The 22,425-nt window shown below is 49.4% G+C and overlaps 2 protein-coding genes across 2 annotated transcripts in view; both read right to left on the bottom strand.

The window, feature by feature from the left end:
- The window catches only part of LOC135809273 (uncharacterized), a 10,743-nt gene extending 50 nt beyond the window's left edge, over positions 1-10,693 (bottom strand). The window contains exons 1-2 of the mRNA XM_065322585.1: positions 9,016-10,693; positions 1-7,933 (exon numbers count right to left, since the gene is read on the bottom strand). The exon at positions 1-7,933 is cut by the window's left edge and continues 50 nt beyond it. Coding sequence (XP_065178657.1) covers positions 585-6,740 — 6,156 coding nt within the window. The 5' untranslated portion in view covers positions 6,741-7,933; positions 9,016-10,693 and the 3' untranslated portion in view covers positions 1-584. The remainder of the gene's footprint in view (positions 7,934-9,015) is intronic.
- The window catches only part of LOC135810443 (uncharacterized), a 41,203-nt gene that overhangs the window by 4,124 nt on the left and 14,654 nt on the right, over positions 1-22,425 (bottom strand). Inside the window, exons 8-19 of the mRNA XM_065323936.1 lie at positions 21,877-21,950; positions 21,441-21,524; positions 19,804-20,073; positions 19,199-19,294; positions 18,125-18,223; positions 16,309-16,419; positions 15,433-15,528; positions 14,847-14,934; positions 13,546-13,661; positions 13,083-13,188; positions 12,261-12,373; positions 10,708-10,797 (exon numbers count right to left, since the gene is read on the bottom strand). Coding sequence (XP_065180008.1) covers positions 10,708-10,797; positions 12,261-12,373; positions 13,083-13,188; positions 13,546-13,661; positions 14,847-14,934; positions 15,433-15,528; positions 16,309-16,419; positions 18,125-18,223; positions 19,199-19,294; positions 19,804-20,073; positions 21,441-21,524; positions 21,877-21,950 — 1,343 coding nt within the window. The remainder of the gene's footprint in view (positions 1-10,707; positions 10,798-12,260; positions 12,374-13,082; positions 13,189-13,545; positions 13,662-14,846; positions 14,935-15,432; positions 15,529-16,308; positions 16,420-18,124; positions 18,224-19,198; positions 19,295-19,803; positions 20,074-21,440; positions 21,525-21,876; positions 21,951-22,425) is intronic.

The raw sequence follows: 22,425 nt of genomic DNA on the forward strand, positions 1-22,425 counted from the left end.
GAGATACAAACAACGGAGAAAAGAACTGAGACGCACAATGAGTACGCTCCGAAAACGGCGGTGCTCGGAAGCAAGCGAGGCCAAAATAGATCGCGAAGCAGCGCACCCGGACCCATTCGGGCCTGAGCTGCGTAGCGATCGCGTGGTCAGGTGCACTGTGGTGCCATGGAAACAAAGATGGTGGCACATGTAGCGCGTGTACCACGAGGTAGAAAGAAAGGAAAATAAATAAATAAATAAACTGCAGAACGAAAGTGAACGCGAAGAAGAAATTATATTTGAGAGTCTTTAGAGAAACAAGAATGTAGTTCGCGTCTGGCGGAGGGTGCTTGCACCTAGCTAGAGGTGAGAGCACCACTGTCAGATAATGGAAAGACTGAGTTAGAAAAGGAGAAAGACGACGGAGTTGCAGACTGAAACTACAGGAAGTTCAAGTAAGACGTGAACACTAAATTTATATGTATTTCAAATATTCGTGAACGGCAGTTCTCGACACTCCCACCAAACAGAAGTGTGAATGCACTAGAAAGAGAAAGGAACAAAGAAGATTGTGAACTAAAGCGTAGAAATATAATAAGTTATACTTACCTTAACGCCGTGAAGTTACAAGTCCATCTAGCGATGTTTTGGCGTGCCTGATCGGCAGCCTTGCGCCTCGGGCGGGTTGCTGATGGCGGTGGTGCTTGCACTCCAGGAGCATTATCTGACTGCTGGCTGCTGATGACTGCGGGGGCATCATCCTGCCGGGTGCTGGGTACCTCGAGTGGATACAGCAGCGATAGTGGGCGTTCCACTGTGCGCCCAGACGGCATCAGGACCTCTGCTGAGCGGACGCAACCATCTGTCGCACTAGCGTTAGCCGCTGTTACCTTGCCAATGTGCCACTGGCCACGTGGTATACCTTCGGATTTGACGATGACGATCTCCCCAACCTGTGGCTGGCCGGATAGAGACGTCTTGGGCTGGCGGTGATCAGGGTTCGCACGTTCCCTGAGTAATTGCAAGTACTCAGTCCGCCAGCATTTCCAGAAACGTTCCAAGAGAACTTGGGACGCCCTCCACCACTGCAAGATGTGATCCCGGGAGCTGATATCAGGCGAATAGTCGGGATCATCAGCAGAGGATGTGTCGACAGGGATCAGCGTGGGTCGACCACCAACGAGGAAGTGAGCTGGAGAGAGCACGAGAAGACCAGGACCTTCATCGTCAGCCGAAACGGGAGTCAGTGGGCGGTTGTTGACGACAGCTTCAACTTCAGCCAGCAAGGTGAGGAGCTGTGGGAGCGAGAGCAACTGCCGGCCAACAACTTTCCGCATGCAGCCCTTCACAAGGCCAACCATGCGCTCATAAATACCACCTTGCCATGGGGCGAGTGCAGTGGTGAATTTCCACGTGATCTGACGTTGAGAGAGAAACTCGCCTAGGACGGGGTCAGACGGTAGAGAGGACCAGGCATCCGGCACGGCAGAACTGGCGAGGTGAAATTGGCTGGCGTTGTCAGAATACAACAGACGCGGTACGCCACGACGAGCAATGAAGCGACGTAAGCCAGAGATGAAGGCAGCTGTGGACATGTCATCCACGAACTCGAGATGGACAGCACGGATAGCGAAACAGGTGAATAAACAGACCCATACCTTGGTCGTGGAGGAGTCGGACTGCTTGATGAGCAATGGTCCAAAGTAGTCCAGACCGGTGAACTCAAATGGATGAGCAGGGTTGACACGCTCAGCAGGCAGAGGCGGCATCAACGGAAGACGATAGGGTGGCGAGTCTTGACGACGGCACACAAGACATAGCTTCAGTTCATGGCGAACAGCCTGACGACCATGAGGAACCCAGAAGTTGAGGCGAAGCTGTGCGAGGGTGTGGCTTGGACCAGCATGCAGCAGGCGGCCATGGATGTCGAGAATGATCAAGACAGTGAGACGATGCTGGCGTGGCAGCAGAGCAGGCTGGCTGGTAGCATGGACGTGAGCAAGCTTGCCATGACAACGGATAACACCGAGCTGGTCACGCTGAAGACCAAATTGCTTCACCAACGGTGACGTGCTATCAGCGAGAGAACCAGAGTACAGATCAGGATAGGAGCTGTGCTGCGCTGAACGTACGAATAGAGACAGAACCAAGCGTCGCACACTGACGCTGAAGACGTACGGTTGAGCATCAAACTGGCTGAGTAGCTGAGCTAGCAGAGCATGGCCATCCTGAAGGCGTGTCTGCTGAGCAGCTGGCAACCGAGTCCACACAACACGATAGAGGAAATGCATGCAGTAGGTCAAGATTCTGACGGCTTTGGACAGTGAGGACGAGCGCGTTAGGATAGACTGCTGCACAAGTGACGGCGGCAGGACTGGTTGGGTAGCGAGCATGCTGTGGATGAGACGAGGTCCACGATACTCGGCCTCGGCCAACGCCAAGTCCTGAGGAGTGATGGTGGGGTGACTAGAAGCAGGCCATTTGCTGACGTCTTCTGTTAGCCACGAAGGACCAGACCACCATAGAGTACTGTCGGCGAGCTGCGCAGCTGTTTGCGGACGAGTAGCCAAATCAGCAGGATTAGCAGCACTGGGGACATAGCGATACGTGATGTCCGGCAGAGCACGTAAGCTAGCGATGCGATTGGCCACAAATGTAGACAGGTCCCGACTTGATACAAGCCAATGCAGAACGCACCTGGCATCAGTCCAGACAGTAGTGGACGAGAGCGTGAGGTTGAGTTCCTGCCGAAGGAATGACGCAAGTCGAGCACCAATGACGGCACCCAGTAATTCCAGGCGAGGAATGGTCATGGTGTCAGCGGTAGAAGATGATTTCTTCGGAGCCGGTGCGAGCCGCATCTTGCTGAAGACGAGGGCAGAGTGTACCGAACTGCCATCTGTGACCCGGAGGTAGCCAGCAGCTGCATACGCATTGACAGAAGCGTCAGTGAAGATATGGAGCTGTACATCCGTAGCGCTGCCGACCGGACAACACAAACGGGGAATAGTGATCGAAGAGAGCGATGCCATCATAGAGGAGATAGCAGACCATTCGTCAGTAAAGTGTGCAGGTAGAGGGTCATCCCAATTGAGCTCAGCTTGCCACAATTGACGAAGTAGCAGGCGACCAGACAGAATGGCTGGGACGAGTAGACCAAGCGGATCGTACAAAGCAGAGACGGCTTGCAAGACAATGCGCTTAGTAGCAGGTGCAGCAGCAGAGAGGGTGCAGCGAGAACCAGCAATTGACAATACATCGTCATGTGTGTCCCACTGTAAACCAAGCACCTTGACATGTCGAGTCGTGACGATGTCATCCGCTGGTAGAGTCGCCCGAGCAGCTGTACTATTGGTTGTCCACTCACGCAAGTTCATTGATGCACGCTGGAAAACGGACTTGGCCTCCTCATATACGGCAAGAACATCAGAAACATCCGAGACACCAATCAACACGTTGTCCACGTAGATATTCTGATCGATAGAAGCGGCAAGAGGAGTACACTGCAGCTGCAGATGGTGATGGATAGTAGCTTCCAGCAGAAACGGACTGGCAACAATACCGAACGGCATCCTACAGAAGCGATACACAGCCAAGTTGTCCTTGGATGTGGCAGGGTTTGCTGGATCGTCAAACCAGAGAAAACGTGTGACATCTCGGTCATCCGGACGAATGCTGAGCTGGAGAAACGCTTTCTCGATGTCAGCCAACAGCACAATGGAGTGGCAACGGAAGCGGAGAAGTATGCCACAGAGATTCGGCAAGTTGATGGGGCCACGATGCATGCACTCGTTCAGACACTTAGCTGCTTTGGACGACTTGGCCGAGGCATCGTATACAATGCGCAGCTTAGTGGTCGCCTTGGAGGGTGTCACGACTGGCTGGTGCGGCAGGTAGTGCTTGACGGTGTGAGTTGAAGTGTTGGTTGACACACGTTCAACAATACCCAGCTCAACCTGAGACTGGATCACTGCATCGTAGCGCAATAGCAGGTCATGGTCCCTAGCGAGCTGCTTAGCGAGGGAGGTCAAACGACCGAGTGCGAGGCCATAGTTGTCTCGCAGGTCAGGTGGCTCAGACTTCCACGGCCAAGCGACTTCATAGCGGCCATCACGAAATCGGACGGTTGAGTTGAAGTGCTGCGGGGCACGGTTGTCGTCAGTGAGGAACGGCGAGTCACTGATACCAATACTGTCGAGAGACCACATCTCGGACAGATCCGGTACGCGTTCCGTAGCGCACACAAAGACCACAGAGTCAGAAGCAGAGGCATGCGAGCTGTCTGCAGTGGCTGGATTCGGGTTGCCAGACAACAGATATCCCAATCGAGACGGAATGAGGTAGAGGCCAGAAGGCAACCGTGTTGGCAGACCACTCATGAGGTCCCAGAAGTACTGTATGCCCAGTAGCAAGTCGACTGCATGAGTGGAGGCACCGTCCGGTAACGGATCAGCCAGAGAGTCTGCCGGCAGATTGATCAGAACTGCTCTGTCTGCCGCAGAGAGTGAGCTGTGCTGCACAGGGTGGATCGTCTTCGATGCTGGCAACACATGCGCATGAAGAGTCCGAGTAGAACCGTCCTTGTGGAGGAGAGCAAATTGTACCACATCTGGCACAAGGCGCAGAGGAGTCTCACTGCCAAAGGAGAATACGTTCAGCGTGTCCTTACCGAGGGGCTGAAGTTGAAGTTGCTCAGCAGCAGATGCGCTGAGGAATGTTGATTGACTGCCACTGTCAAACAGGATGCGCACAGTGGTACGGCGACCATTGGCGGTGATAGCAGAAGTTGCAGTCATCATGCGCGCTAAACCGACACGATCCTGTACCGTGTTGCACTGGACATTGACAGACATACATGAAGATGAGAACTGTGCTGGTGTCGTAGCGGATTGAGACTGCTGCTGTGGCTGCTGTTGCTGTGGCGGCGGAGGCGGCGACCGCTGCGGCCGTGGCTGCTGTTGCACATTGTTGACACCGATCTGGTGAACAGCAGACTGTTGGCGCGAACAAATAGCAGTGTTGTGATGGTTCGGCTGCTGGCAATGTCGGCATTTCCGTTGCAGGGTGCAGGCAGATGCGACATGGCCTTTGCCAAGACAACGGTAACAGAGATGGAGCTCAAGGAGCCTGTCCTTCCGTGCTGAGGTAGTTGCGAACCTAACGTAGGCATCGTGGTTGTGGGCACCATCACAGAACACACACGGCTTCCGTGGCCGAGCGGGTGCAGACGTAGCAGCTTGCGGCCTACGAAACGGTGCGCCAGAAGTGGCCACAAGTGTACTGGACGGCAGCATATCCACTGGAGCGGTGCTTTGCTGCTGGCCAGAGCGTTGTTGTGCTCGGTCGTGCAGAAGCACGTACCGTTTCAGGTACTGGCGGAGGTCTTCTATGTCCCACGGTGCTGAGACGTCATGGGAGGGTCGCCACTCCTCAAGCTTCGTAGTTACACTCAGTGGAAGCTTTGAGAGTACCTGGTGGCATACTAGGCGTTGACCTTTCAGTATTTCCCCCTGGGCCTCCAGTTGCAGGAGGATGTTCTCCAGAGCCTCACATGTAGATTTTATATCCGCATAGCGTGTGGAGGACTGAGCGATATGCTGTAGGCGACCGTATAACTGAGCAATAACTATATCAGGCTTGCCATACTCGGCCTTCAGGGTGCTGACAGCAGTCGGATAATTTGCGTCGGTCACTGCGATGCCTGAGACCAGACGGGCGGCAGGACCTTTCAGCACACTGCGCAGATACGTGAACTTTGACACCTGGGGTAACTGCTGTGTGTCGACTGCAGCAGAAAACATATCCCAAAAGTCGGGCCATGCAAGGATATCACCATGAAAGGTTGGCAGTGTGAGCTTAGGGAGCTGCACGGGTGTCCGACCAGGAGTGCGACGTGGTGTGTTCGAGGTGTCCATCTGCCATGTGGCCTCCACAGCAGCACGTGCGGCATGACTGGCAGCCTGGGAGACTGCAGCAACAAACATAGCAGAGCCTGGAACAACCGAGGGTGCATGGAACGAGGTGTTGGTAGACGTGGAGTCAGCATCCGACCATACAGACTCGCTGTCAGAAGTGTACTCTGCGTTGCTCCACTGTGCACGACCAGTGGCACTACCAGTACCAGGTGTAGGCTCAGGCAAGTGTAGTGGTGGTGGCGGTGGCACTGCTGGTGTGTACTGCAGTGTGCTTAATGAACCAGTATGGTGAGTAGGATCATGGGTATTTGCAATTGCACTGACTGCTGTGAGTGCTTGACTAGCAGTACCAGTGGCATTTGGCATACTGTCCATCACACCAGTAAAGGCAGGCGTGCTGCTAGCAGGATGACTAGCGTGTTGAGAGACTGAGAGCTGCTCCGAAACAGGGTGCTCAGTCTGCATGTGTTTACTACTATTACTAGCACTACACATCACACTCTCAGAACACCTGCTTTCACTTGGCACTGGTTGCTGTAGCAGGGAGGGCGCGTGTTTCTCCAAAAACGCCCTCGCTGTTCTCAAAATTTCCACCTCCTCATCGAAGGACGACTCCCAAGAGTCGAGATCGTCTAGTTTCTCATCGTTTGCGTCGAGCTCGACGAGGCTACGTATTTGTGATTGGAGGTCGTTTATGTGAGACGCTAGCTCTGCCGCTGTTTGCCAGTCGCCCAGCACGTAGTGTGGGGATGGCTCCTCCTTGTGGAGCTCCCTCGCCAGCTTTTCCCTGACGCGTGTGAGGCGACGCTTCATATTGGCCCGGCGCTGGACCATTTGAGTGTACATACCTGCACGACGATGAGTGTCGGAAAAACGACGGGGAAACTGCGTTGCGGACAGGTAACCGTCACCTGGTTACAGCACCATGTCAAAATCTTATCGATTTGATTATAGAATGTAGAAGACCTTTCCAACCATGCACACACTCACACTACTACTACACAAACCACCATCGTTCATTCATCAACTACACTTCAGTCAAGAAGAAGAATAACCAATAACAAGGAGATACAAACAACGGAGAAAAGAACTGAGACGCACAATGAGTACGCTCCGAAAACGGCGGTGCTCGGAAGCAAGCGAGGCCAAATAGATCGCGAAGCAGCGCACCCGGACCCATTCGGGCCTGAGCTGCGTAGCGATCGCGTGGTCAGGTGCACTGTGGTGCCATGGAAACAAAGATGGTGGCACATGTAGCGCGTGTACCACGAGGTAGAAAGAAAGGAAAATAAATAAATAAATAAACTGCAGAACGAAAGTGAACGCGAAGAAGAAATTATATTTGAGAGTCTTTAGAGAAACAAGAATGTAGTTCGCGTCTGGCGGAGGGTGCTTGCACCTAGCTAGAGGTGAGAGCACCACTGTCAGATAATGGAAAGACTGAGTTAGAAAAGGAGAAAGACGACGGAGTTGCAGACTGAAACTACAGGAAGTTCAAGTAAGACGTGAACACTAAATTTATATGTATTTCAAATATTCGTGAACGGCAGTTCTCGACACAACTACAGCGTGTAGACAAGCTGACGGCCAAAGCACAACATAGCAAACATGACATTTGCCCAAGGATTGTAGTTTGCAGACCATGCCATGGAAGCAGCGAATACAGAATGTAATATCATACAAAGTGACAAGCAAGGACGTGGCCATCATACACCAGAAACTTGCAGAAAGTCACATATCCAACAGATAGAGAAGTGAACAGCAATCTGATACAGCCCACACAGGACAAAGCGGACCTGATACTCGTCCCAGGATCGCAAGTGACAAACCCTTTTCAATGCATAACATGCAGGTGTACGTTAGACGCATGAACATCTGACCGTGTCGCCAGCATTCAATGTCATCACATGTTTACCCCACAAGTTACACACATGCAAAGTAGAAGCACAATGAAAGCAATGGAAAAGTACGATGTGGTTGCTGAAGCATCTTCACACTTCAAATTCAGACTTCAATGTGGTCGTCACGGGATGATATACCTGCAAGATACAAGTGATGAAGAAAGAAAGCAGAAGGTCGTGAGGTAGGCTATGAGACACCACAAACGGTTCACCTACATGTCTGTTCAGGGCTAGTGCACTCACACGCAGAATTGTCATAATCGAGCATTTCCCAAACTGAGAAGTGCAATGAAATCCACTTGCATGCACAGGAGCAATTTTGCAATATTATGATACGCAATTCGACACGATCTGCGATGCTGCGTGCGATGTGCCCTGCTGTCATGATAGTGACAGTCACCGCGGTATGTTTTGTCAACGTCGCCCGTGCACTCTTCTGTCAAGTCCAAAGTGCTCACATACTTGGCAATGTTTTTGCAGTGATTAACTTTTATCCTAGTTATGTCACGGGTAACTTTAATGAAGTACCCGCAGGCCGTGTCGATCTGCACATCATCCACTCTCTAAAGTACTTGGCCTGCTTTGTCTGTGTATCCATTTCATGTGCGATCCACAAAATCGACTAGACAGTGGGTGCAATACGCTCTCTACCTGAAGACGTTCTTCTGGCGACATCTCGCCATGTACTTGGCCTGGCTTTGTCTGTGTATCCATTTCATGTTCGATCAACAAAATCTCAATGCACTACAGAGACTAGACAGTGGGTGCAATACGCTCTCTATCTGAAGACGTGAACCATTAAATTTTTTGGAAAAGTTATACGTACACCTGAAACGTAATGAAGTACAGGAATAGAGAGAGTGACTACAATACGCTCTCGACCTGATATAGTGATAACGTGAGTACAAGACACTCTCCACCTGATAACGTGTTAGAAGGTAACATGTCTACAGTCCCACCGTACCCTTCCGACACGACTGTAGACCATTACATTTTTTGAGAAGTTATACGTACACCTTAAACGTAATGAAGTACAGGAATAGAGAGAGTGACTACAATACGCTCTCGACCTGATAACGTGAGTACAAGACACTCTCCACCTGATAACGTGTTAGTAGAAGGTAACAGGTCTACAGTCCCACCGTACCCTTCATCATTCCCCATTCACCATCGCGCGATACCCTGGCACACACTGGCAACATATCAATGGGGTGCCTTACCGTCGTCTAGAGGAGACGTCTTCGCAGCAATATTTTCCCTCCTGCGCATTCAGTCGCCGACGCGACAGCGTTCACGGGGCCGTTCCAGCTGCGGAAGACATTCGATTCATCGGGCCAATTCAGCAACAGGGCCGTGGACACACAGGGGGCAGAAGAGAGACATTGTTAGTGGACAAGAAATATGCAGTGGCAAGTGGCGAGTGCCGCATGGATGTCAAGTTGTCATGCACAATTCAGCTATTACTTACGGTCCAGCTAGTCCTGGTTCCTCCTCGTTCGTCTTCCTGCACGTCTGCACTTCTCCTTCCCCACCGTTGGCTTTGCGGTACGAGGGTGCCGGAAGGAATTCCCACCATGTATCCATGTACATGAAGTCCCACCATGACTCTCCATGTACATGTCCACGGCCACGTCAGCAGTTTGTATAGTACCGGAAGGAGTTCCCACGATGTCCGAAGGCCTAGAGCGGACGTCTTTGCAGCAATTCTTTTCGCCCTGCGCATTCAGTTCGCCGACGATGTCTCCAAAGGCAAAGGCCTAGAGCCTAGTAGAGGGGACGTCTTTGCAGCAATTCTTTTCACCCTAGTACCCTGCACATTCACTCCGCCGACACGACAGCGTTTACGGGGCCGTTCCAGGTGCAAAAGGTCCACGTCAGCAGTTCTCAACTATTTCGCGTACGGGATAGTCGCCGCGACAGCGTTTAAGGGGTCGTTCCAGGTGCAAAAGGTATCCATCAATGGCACTTTGCAGTATGGGGTACGGAAAAGGGACCTCCTCGTTCGACTTCGTCGACTTCTGCAGTTCTCCTTCCCGTCAGGGGTACCGAAAGGGGCCTCCACGCAGTTGTCCTTGCCGTCAGGTCCACGCCATGCAATTCTCAACTATTTCGCGTACGGGATAGTCGTCTTTGTCGTACGCGACATCGGCGTTTACCGAGTGGCATTGGCACAAAGCAGACCGTTGACGGGGTCACGTGTCAAAAAAGTATCAACAACGTGTCGACTACGTGTCGACTAAGTGTCGACCACGTGTATAGCGGTACACTCAGCGGTACACTAATTCTCGTGCCATTCTCGTGTCACAAAACTGGAACATCGAGTACCAGTATGGAAAGGCTTCAGACAGGAAGCCTTTCCAATACACATCAGATTCTGTTATCCACATGTACAATCATGTACATGTATATCTACAATACATTTCTGTCATTTTGTTATACATATTGCATACTAAATGTGAAGATCGGGTTTAGTGACAGATCAAATATAGCGACATTTTGCTTTCTCCCGAAAGAGTGTCGTTATATCCAATCTCCACTGTACTTATATCCAATCTCCACTGTACTTATATCCAATCTCCACTGTACTTATATCCAATCTCCACTGTACTTATATCCAATCTCCACTGTACTTATATCCAATCTCCGCTGTACTTATATCCAATCTCGACTGTACTTACATCCTGGCCACACTATACACTATACTTCTCAAACTGGCCAAGGAATGTCAGCACGGTATTGAAGTGTACAGTCATGTAGTGGTGTCACTGTATCGTTTTCGCGACGTTCAAATGCACTCCATTATGCTCGTGTGGAGAACGCCACAGAGACCACTGCTTTTCCAGTCAAAAAAAGAAGAAAAAGAAAGAAAAAAAGATGCTTTCTCCACTACAATTCACTGTGGCAGTTCTTACCTGACGGTAGACGTGATATTCGAACGCATCCGGGGACAGACCTGCCCCGACCGCATCGCTCTGCAGCGGTTGTGCCTGGCTATCGTGGCGCTACGCACACACATGGCACGCACATGTGTAGCATGGCTACTTTATGACACGTAATTTGTATACACATAAATAGTACACCGTAGGAATGCATGGATAGGCTGTGCGCATACTCGCACTGCCTTGTCTTCTTCTTCTCCTTGTGAGACAATGAACGAATATTGATAACTACTTACGTAACAACAAGTATGTGCTTTGAGTGCTGAGAGTATACGAGTTACACATGCACCCCCCCCCCACACACACACATGCACACACACACACACACACACACATGCACACACACACACACACACACACACACACACACACACACACACACACACACACACACACACACACACACACACCACACACACACACACACACACAACACTACTACTACTACTATGATACAGCTACCCTAAATGGGTCACGCCGCCCTCCACCCAAGCATGAGCACTATGAGGGACAGTGGCAAATACAGAGAATCAGTTAGCAGAACTGGCAAAACAGATGAAACAATGGAGCAGAACGGACGACTGCTGTACTGTAACAACAACCTGACAGCTACAGTGACAACGACTGAAAATGAACAGGAAGGAAAAAAATTCAAAATTCCACGTCACGAAAAAACACTGTCCACGAAAGAATCCACCAAGCAAAAGGAGTGTGGGCATCCGAAATCCCACCAGGACTCCACTAGCAGTTCGTCCACGTTGACGATGTAAGCGGCAGGGCAAGGCCTCACAAATCCGACAGACTTCCACAACGCTTGACCAGTGCACTCATGACGACGAAAGAAAGAAGTTTCAATTCCCACCATTCCGCCATTGGGACATTCCTCTCCGCACTCGCTCGTCCACTCCACTGAAAACAACGAGTTATTCCAGCACTCCACCAGCCAATCCGCAATTCCCACCACTGCATTCTTCGAGCTTGGATTCTTCACAGCACTCGAGGGACAGCTACTCCACTGCGAGTGGTACCGGCCGACACAGCAGTGACAATATCGAAGTAAATTGTCCTGCAAGCTACATCGCGATTCCGCGCTCCAATCATGCAGCACTACCTTGGCAGTGTGCGAGGGTGCTCCAGGGTCGACTCTGGCTACGCCAGAGTCGCCCTGGGCAGGCAGAAAACTTGGGAGAAAGCCAAGAACACGGAGCTCAGAAAGTGTAACCTGCTCCCAAGGAGCACAAAACACACACACACACAAACACACACACACACACATTCAGATGTACCTTGATAAGACACACTAACACAATAGCTATGTTGCAGCTGTATAAGTGACATTCAAATGTAATCGCTGGTACCGACCAGTTACTTCTTATATATCCTGTTTCAGGAACACTGTTCTGGGACATGACTCAGCTTGCCGTGGACTAGTTGAAGGCAAGAGATAAAGCAACAGTAGCCACACTAATTCCATCAGTTGTCAAATGTAAACTAACTTGTGATTTATGCGGCATTGGACTACTCACCGACGGTCTCCCTTTCATGACAGGCTTCGTGACAAGTAGCATGTCATTGAAGAGGAACACTGCCGTGTTCACGCTGGTCATACGACTGTTTGCCGAGGAATTCGGCTGCCGCTCTGCACAATACACACCACAACGTGATCCCATGACACCATTGCAAAACCGAACACTGTCACATAATGTCTTCCCCCCCCCCCCCCCACACACACACCTACGGTGTAGAATACACCCTGTGACTCTGTCAAAACATGGTAGATCATAAGGTAACGTATCTGTGTCACAGTCCTACGGGTATGCTCAAGTCGTCACTACATCACAAACATGGAAGGACACGAGTCAATTCGCAACAAATTTGTGATAACCTGTATCTCGTTAGGCATGGTAACAACCCAACGCCAAGAACATGCAAACTGAAGGCCGCGATGATGCAGTAGAAGATAAGCACAGCGGTGTTAAATGAAACTCAGATGTTGAGCCAATATTAAATGTAGAAAGGAAAAGGACATGTGGATACGAGTTAAGAGTAGCTGTCTACCACTAGATACTATATACAGGTCAGGTTGTCGAATGTTGCAGTACTCTATCAGTTTTGTGCCTAGATGTTGCACTTTCTGACTGTATCTAGATGTTAAATGAGATTGAAATAACATTAGCAGCATAGAAGTAGTTGAGGAGAGCTGCAGATAGGGCCTCCTTGCATACACCCAGACGTGCGTACACACTAGTGCACCATAGTCTGATACTACTGGGTATCTGCATATTTGTGCAGTTCAAAGGCACATGCACCAGTAGTGCCCAAGGCATGCCGATCAGCACAGGACTCACCATAGAGTTTGAGCATTCCAAAGTGCTTCAGGTATCGCTCATCCGTGTATTCCAAGTCCAGGGGCTCAATGCTATGCACTGGATTGCGGCCGTTCACAAGAAGTCCCTGAGCACACAGACACATCCAGCCAGAGCAGAACAGTGGCAGACACTCTCCGTTCAGAGTAGAAAACGAGGCAGCTGACGGGAGGGGATTTCAGCACGACCCTTCAGCTGCAGGCATGAGCAGTCAAAAGACCGAGTATAGAGTAGACACAGACGAAGCAGGGCACAATGCTACCTACCCATGATATGCAGTGAGCAGACACATGAAAATTATAGTGGCAGGGTGAGCAGTAAACTTTGGCCTCTAAAGCCATGCACCAGTACAGTACAAGGGCAGAGAACCATAAACACTGTAACATAGTAGGGAAACTCGTAAACAGAAATACTGGAAACCATAATTGATAGAAGATTGTCTTACATCTGGTACCACAGCTCTTGGGTCCAGTTGCTGAAACTTTGGCCACACAATGGCACTGCTGAGCTCGCTGGCGATGCGAATCAGCTCAAACTCCCGGAATTTCGACTCAGTTTGTTCTACAGAAGCAGAATAGCACACAGAGGGGCTGCTTGATAGACGGTTGCCTAACCTTCCTCACAAATGCACACACACACACACACACACACACACACACACACACACACACACACACACACACACACATACACACATGCACACACGTTTTCCACTGTGCACTCGCAGAGGCATCATGCAGTACATTCAGCGCAGCATCTCACTGGATACATGTACAGGACACTGGCAACACACAAAGGTGTAGTACCTTAGGATGCAAAGGTGTAGTACCTTAGGATGCAAAGGTGTAGTACCTTAGGATGCAAAGGTGTAGTACCTTAGGATGCAAAGGTGTAGTACCTTAGGATGCAAAGGTGTAGTACCTTAGGATGCAAAGGTGTAGTACCTTAGGATGCAAAGGTGTAGTACCTTAGGATGCAAAGGTGTAGTACCTTAGGATGCAAAGGTGTAGTACCTTAGGATGCAAAGGTGTAGTACCTTAGGATGCAAAGGTGTAGTACCTTAGGATGCAAAGGTGTAGTACCTTAGGATGCAAAGGTGTAGTACCTTAGGATGCAAAGGTGTAGTACCTTAGGATGCAAAGGTGTAGTACCTTAGGATGCAAAGGTGTAGTACCTTAGGATGCAAAGGTGTAGTACCTTAGGATGCAACCTGGCAATACTAACAGTCACTTAAGCAAACGATATGACTGAAGGTACCATGTTTCCCTGGAGAGTTACTGTAAAAGCCATTATTCTAATGAGGCGCATATATAACGATTTCCCAAAATTGACTAGTCTACGAGTACCAAAGGTAACAATTCTCACTCCGCATTCTCAACGTTCTCACTCCGCATTCTCAACGCTCAATAGGACAGTATATGTATCGATTTCTGTATAACGATTTCTATTTTAACGACAGATTTCTCCTCTTTAACTCGTTAGAGTTAGCACTGGCTTTTACAGTAGTCAGGGCCCACACCTCAGAAAACAAAATTGTTCGGAAGGGAAATTCCCGCACAAAGTGTAGACTCATAGAACGCGCACAGCACTGACAATTGTGATTGTCTATTTCTTGAAAGTCATGAATACTTCGTCACATGACGTATTCTAATATTCATGGTGTATGGATGTGTTACAGTAGCGTCTTCCCAAACGGCCATGAAGGTGTTCTGGCAAAGCACAATGCAATGTGCAGGCATCACTTACGGCAGGAGAGGGAAATGGCCGTGATGGTTGAGGTCAACAGCTGCAAGTCAGCTGGCTGTGAATCCCTCTTCATACTCTTCTCTATGTCCTGTAACAGAGTTAGACACCATTGGACCTTAGTGTGTGTGTGTGTGCGTGCGTGCGTGCGTGCGTGCGTGAGTGCGTGCGAGCGTGCGGGTGTGTGTGTGTTAAGTACTACCTGTAACAGAGTTAGACACGATTGTCATTGAACCTTTATAGTGTGTGTGTTAAGTACTACCAAGGCTTACTATTGCACTCAATATCAAAGACATGAGGAAAATGCAGAGGAAATAGCGGTTCCTTCCTGGTATAACTTGAGTAATTCAGTGTATTCCAAAAATATGTACACTTTCAGAACTGGGAGAGTAAGTGACAAGTGGCCAAGAGGCTGACATTCAAAATGTCCAATACAATGCATGTGACTTGCAAAGAGAGCAATGTCATGTTTCACCCGGTGATGCCATGCGTTCAGGTTAGAGGAAGAGAGGATTCACTACACCAGCGACTACAATTTTTAAGTGAAAGCCACAATGATCACAGATATACAATAGTAGTCCTTTATCACCTTGAAAACAAGAATGAATCGAGGCAAGTGCGTGACAGGTTCAATGAGGAAGTCCTTCAACGACCGCCTTCGGACACGTGGGTTCTTCTTGCAAAACTGCAAAGAGGGGGGGGGGTCAAGAGTCAACAAACAAGCGGCGGCAGAGCAAGGAGAAGCATTATACATGTAGCATTGGAATGAGCTTGAACAAAGAAATGTTTGTAAGGGGCCGTCCGTAAATATCGAACTTTTTTCACCAAACGAATTATTTTAGTTTAGACCCAACCCCTCCCTCCCTCCCCCTCAGAACGTAAAAATTGTTGACATATACATGCATATACAACAAAAGTCGCAAGTGTGTCACTGCTCCTATGGCCATGTACATGTATCGAAGTTTTCTGAAACGAAATTGGTCAACCCCCTCCCACCCCATAACGAAATTATTTCGTTTCGTGAAAAAAGTTCGATAATTATGGACGACCCCTAAAGTAGAATAAAGTAGCATGTCTGCAAAAAGGGAGGAGTCTTGCTCTAGAGCTACCAAACATATCTATGGGGTGGGAGGGTGCTAGTGGATAACAATAAAACCTACCAAACATGTCTGACTATGGAGGACTATGGAGGACCGTGGCACGCAGATCGATGCACAGACGCGTGTGTGCCTTCGAAGAACACAACGGTTGTTTTGTAGGCTCAGTCTCTAAATCTACAGTCAAGCATCTCTTATCTGGACCGCCTACTGTCATGGACATGGTGGCTGAGGGGAGAGTGAAAAGCCCATGCAAAAGCGCACTAGCATCACCATGCAGGCAGTTGAAAAGGCATCCAAAAGGGTCATGTTGCCACCCTCACCCCCACCCATAGCTAATCCATGATTCATCGGGTTGTAACGCATACCTTTTCATACAGAGTGAAGTCTCTTCGATGACCTAGCTCATGGACATACGATGCCGAGTTGTAGAAGTTCTCAGCATACAGGCTGTATGGAGTATGCACTCGCCAGGCAAACTTTCAGCAGGAAAACAGAAAACCAGAAACCAACAGACCCCGTTAAGACATGAAACACAGGCATATCATTCAAGTCTAGTATCAATTTAGTACGGGAACAAGTTGAACCAATCGTCCCTCAACAGATCCAGTACATATAGAGTAAAAACCTGTCAAGGCGACCACTCTGGTACGGCGACCACCTGTCCCAGAGGACCACTCTGGTACGGCGACCACCTGTCCCAGAGGACCACTCTGGTACGGCGACCACCTGTCCCAGAGGACCACTCTGGTACGGCGACCACCTGTCCCAGAGGACCACTCTGGTACGGCGACCACCTGTCCCAGAGGACCACTCTGGTACGGCGACCACCTGTCCCAGAGGACCACTCTGGTACGGCGACCACCTGTCCCAGAGGACCACTCTGGTACGGCGACCACCTGTCCCAGAGGACCACTCTGGTACGGCGACCACCTGTCCCAGAGGACCACTCTGGTACGGCGACCACCTGTCCCAGAGGACCACTCTGGTACGGCGACCACCTGTCCCAGAGGACCACTCTGGTACGGCGACCACCTGTCCCAGAGGACCACTCTGGTACGGCGACCACCTGTCCCAGAGGACCACTCTGGTACGGCGACCACCTGTCCCAGAGGACCACTCTGGTACGGCGACCACCTGTCCCAGAGGACCACTCTGGTACGGCGACCACCTGTCCCAGAGGACCACTCTGGTACGGCGACCACCTGTCCCAGAGGACCACTCTGGTACGGCGACCACCTGTCCCAGAGGACCACTCTGGTACGGCGACCACCTGTCCCAGAGGACCACTCTGGTACGGCGACCACCTGTCCTAGAGGACCACTCTGGTACGGCGACCACCTGTCCCAGAGGACCACTCTGGTACGGCGACCACCTGTCCCAGAGGACCACTCTGGTACGGCGACCACCTGTCCCAGAGGACCACTCTGGTACGGCGACCACCTGTCCCAGAGGACCACTCTGGTACGGCGACCACCTGTCCCAGAGGACCACTACAACCAGGACCAATGGATGGTCATTTCCAGTCAAATGACCCTGGATAAGGAGACCACCTGTACACGGGGACCACATAAATTTGTAAGGTCCTTTGAGCGGTCGGCTCACTGTATGGTAATGTTGGTTGGTTGGTAAGTTGATGTAATAATCTATTTCAAGTGAGTCTTCATCCAGTGGAAGCTGACCAGCCTGCGACATAAGCAAGGACATAAGCAAGGACCGTATTTGACAGACGCCCGGACAGAAATCTTTCCGGCAGCAGACCCGATGCAGCCACATCCTATTAAAATAGCTGAAGCAGGCAGAGCTCGTTTCAGAGGGAAGAACACCTGGGTAATGGAATAAGATGGGACACTGACATTACCCTGAAGCAGTAGGTCAGTCTTTGCTGCTGCTTCTTCAACATTCAAGTTCGACATTGAATGAACTAAGTACTTAATGTTCACTATGACTACTACCACCATAGTACTAGTATACACAATCCCATTGTCACTGCAGTGGATCATATCATAGCACTAGTACACACAATCACATTGTCACTGCAGTGGATCATATCCCTCAAACTGACTAGAGTTTCTTTCACGGGCACACATGGCAAGACTAATCCATGTGTGTGCCGTCATCGACGACAAGAATCATACTGGCCGTGTCCTACTGATGACTGATAAGTGGCTGGCGACAACTCACATGATCAAACACGCCGGCAACATCATCCATGCAGCCCATGCGACCCGGACCGTGGTTGATGAAGAGTCCAAGGATGCGTTTGCACAAGTCATCGCTCGACTGCAGGAACGGAGAAGACAGAGAGAAGCAAAGTGCAGACGGACTGAACTACGAGAGCATGCTCTTTACAGTTGAGGCTAGAACTAGCTTGCCAACATAATTATAGACTTTTCTGCTGCACTGCATTAGACAAAAAATAGACAGTTTTTGACCTTGGGGCATCAGGACACCCTGCGAACGTGTGAGATTGACTTATAGGTGGAGTCCTGATAAGTTGAATATGCAACTCTTCACGACGATGAGATACAGGTTGTATGGTGGGTGCATGCTGGCTTGGCTAGAACACACCCGGATACAGTGTAATTGTAGGTTCGAACCCAAGGATGGGCAGTTAGTTACATTTTTCTCTCCTTGCATGTTTCGTATCTGCATCTTATTACCTTTTTCGTGAGTCATGTATGGGTTGTGTATGGCTAAACTTGTATTTCTCCTCTTTACCCGTATGTCTGTCTGTTGCGAACAGTGATTTGCTGCTTGTACTAAGTTAATGTTCCAGAATGTTCCAGAGCTGTGAACTGTGATTGGCTGCTCATACTGTATCCGAGGATAGTCTGCTAGTGACTCCGCGCGACTCTTTCTGCCCGAAACACCCTGCAGTCCAGGTTGGCTCCTCTCTGGTAAAATCTGATCATGCCGTCATGTCCTTTATTAATAATTGTAGTGACACCGCTGTTGTCCTCTATACATGTATATGGTCTCGAGGTTCCATTTTCAGGATAACTAGTTATCACCTGTATCATTTCAATTGCGCCAACGAAATTGCAATGAAGTCAGAGAGTTTTGAAGATTATATTGTTTTTTTTGGGGGGGGGCTTCAAAACTCACTTCCAACTGATCATTATCATACACACACACACACACACACGCACACGCGCACGCACACACACACACACACACACACACACACACACACACTACCATATAGGTGGTTTTAGAAGCCAGGCCGGATTGCCTGTACCCGTATGTCAGTCTTACCTTACTGATCTCATCCAGATTGCCAAAGACCCTATACACATCAACATCTCTCATGAAGCCATGGCTTTGCAGTTGCTCTAAAGTTGGCTTGAAAATCTACAGTGGAAAAAGTAGGTGGAACAAGATGATTATTAAATCCCCATGACGCAGCTCAAACGGCCAAGGTATGGGTCCTCGTAGCTCAGTAGAGTCGAGTTGAGCGCCATGTACTCCCGGTGCCGTGAGACAGGTTGACAAACTGTATGGCTACATCCCCCATGTCTCAAATCCAATGCAAGATGATGCTCAAACCTTATCATCATGCGTATAGTGTAAAATTACTAAATGCTATAGACAGCAAGCTGTTTCCTATAGTGTAAATTATTAATGTTGAACAAGAAGTGATCCAACTGCTGCCAAAGAGAAACGAGAATACAGAATGACTTCCTCAGGTTCTGCAGGACAAAATATCAGCCATGTCCTTATTCTGGTGTAGCGGTTCAAGCCTACACATCACGGTTTACACTCATTCTTCTCCAACTCACATAGGAAGACTGAGAAAAAGAAAGGGGGGGGGGGTGGGGTGGAGGAAATGCAATATAATTACAATAATTTATGGTCCTGACCTCTGCAAGGACAAGCAGGCTGTCGACAAAGTAGGCACACTCGCTTCTGAACAGCTCCCAGATGGACTGCCGCCTTCGCCGCTCATTATCCGTACAGTAGCTGTGTGTACCGCAGCTCGGCGCTTTGTCACAGTCAAAGCGTCGGCTCTCAGCCAAGTAATGGTGGTGATGGTGATGTGAGGTGACGAATGGAAGTTCGTGTGCCTCCATGATGGGGTAGCTATCAAAGCTAGGCACGACGTGGTACCAGTTCAAAGTGCAGCTACTATCCTGTTCAACGCAGCATATGCACATGTACACAATCATATGGAAAGATACACCGACACACACACACGCACACAGCATGCATGAACACAAACACACACACACACACACGCACACACACACACGCACACACACACACGCACACACACACACACGTATACATACACGCACATACACGCACACACACACATGTATGGCCAACTCGAGGAACTACAAAAAAACCTGACATTACTTCCTTGACCATCTAGACAACGCCCAGGGAAATCCTCAAGGCAGTGTTGAGCACTCAAATGACCCCTGCTTGGTTAAAATATTGTCGTTCTTTAACCCTTTGCCGGTCTAACTCAATGTATGTGAGGGGTGGTCATGCAAATACATGTACACACAACCAGCAATAACTCAAGAACCATGTGATGTAGGTATGGGTAAACCATATATTTTCAAAATCTGTATGCCTGAACGCTTCCAGAAAATTCAAATATGACTAGGTCCAGGCAAGGATAGGGCCCATGGTAACCCTTCAAGCTGAGAGAAAATGCAATTGCGAATGAAATACACGAATATCACAGCATGAAGGGCATACCAAGTTCGTGATGGAGCTGAAGTCGTACAATAAACAATCAGGTAAGGGCTACGTCTTTACAAGAAATGTAGGCTCTCTACAATACCGCCATTGAACACCAACACCTCGCCATCGGCGATACGCCAGCAGTAGCAATTCCCATTCCACGATATCGCAGTTTCGGTTTGTTCATCTCAGCGCTGCTCACATCAGATTCACTCTCGCTCAGATGAGTACTCAGGCGCGAGCTTACCCATGCCGTGATTCTCACGGCCAGGCGAATCAGCTGATCGCACCTGACGAGCCCTTGTGACAGTCGCTGTCGCCGTGTCGGCAGCAAGAAGGCTTCCTCTCTGTTTGGAGAATTTTGTTTCTTCATTCATGGACGATATATTTTTGAACTAGCAGGACTCAACGGAGCTCTTTTTCTCAACACACTACACTGCAAAACCTCCCGGGAGATCCAGCCTGGACTGGTGATGTTACTGCTCTCAGAACGCTTGTCAAACGCGGCCCCAAGAGATGCACTCGCATTCTTGAAATGCGCGCATGGCGGATGGTCGTCTTTTCCAATTTCAACAAACTTCAGTCGATCGATACGGCAAAAATTTGTATGGTAAGCATGGTTGTTTTGTACATCGTCAGATAGCCTTGGACCTCAGCTACGCGTAGAGCGCCATTTTAGCTGTCTCCTAGCAACAAGACCCCCAAAAAATGAGGGCCAAACGTACCGATACTATAGTATCAATTCGCTTATGGTAGACCGGTAAAGGGTTAATAGTCTGGCGAAGATAGACGAGCTCCAACTTACCACATACACGGCGAGATCATGTTTGGAGCGTTTGGGCAGGTCAATCTTACTCAGAGCCGTCTCGATTCGATCTACTTGCAAGTCCTGGAAATGAGCAAGAAAAGAAAGAACATGCACAGCGAACATGACACAGGAGAGACCTAGTGTCCGCGGAAGAACCACTGCATTAACAAAACAGTCAAGACATTGGCAGGGCTTGGAGTGGATAACGGTCAATTGTTCAGTACAATGCATATTACCAGCTCCGATAATGTACACAGCATTTCTGAGTGGCTCTGCTGAGTAAATCTCTTGAAAGTTTGTTAATGTTCCTGAGGGAAGTTAAGGTGACTCACGACGGCGCCTAGCACCCCAAAAAATAGGAAAATAGTCCTGCAACCATGCTAATAACTCAGTAATACGTGCTGTAATCAAGTTCTGCTTTAAATGACCATACCTTCAGTTTGCTGGCCCTGCGAAAGAGTTTGAAACCGAGTTTCCGCTTTCCAGGCCGGCTTTGAAGTTTGTCATCTAAAGGGAGAGAGAGAGCGAGAGAGAGAGAGAGAGAGAGAGAGAGAGAGAGAGAGAGAGAGAGAGAGAGAGAGAGAGAGAGAGAGAGAGAGAGAGAGAGAGAGAGAGAGAGCGCAACCAGTTAGTATTGGTTAGGCATAAACTTGAACTGTGCTAGTACCCGTTTTTCAGGGAAACACAACCAAGGAGGCTCTAGAGCAAAGGAGAGGAGTTTATATTATTATGTTGCTAACCCAAACCTTTTGATCGTTTGTATCAAATCAGATACGGATATGTAAGCAACATGCATGACAGCTGCATACTGTTACAATGACTAGAATGACTGTGGTGGACACAGTCCAGGCCCCTAACGGCACTGCTCTAAAGTCTGTAGCTCTTAGCACCATCCTCATCTACAACTCAGGAATAGCGGAATGCATAACCATGATGTGACTTGAACTGCCATGCAGCAGCGCTGTTACAATTTTCATTCCAT

The sequence above is a fragment of the Sycon ciliatum genome, chromosome 2, assembly GCF_964019385.1.
Source record: "Sycon ciliatum chromosome 2, ocSycCili1.1, whole genome shotgun sequence".
Taxonomy (NCBI): Eukaryota; Metazoa; Porifera; class Calcarea; order Leucosolenida; family Sycettidae; genus Sycon; species Sycon ciliatum.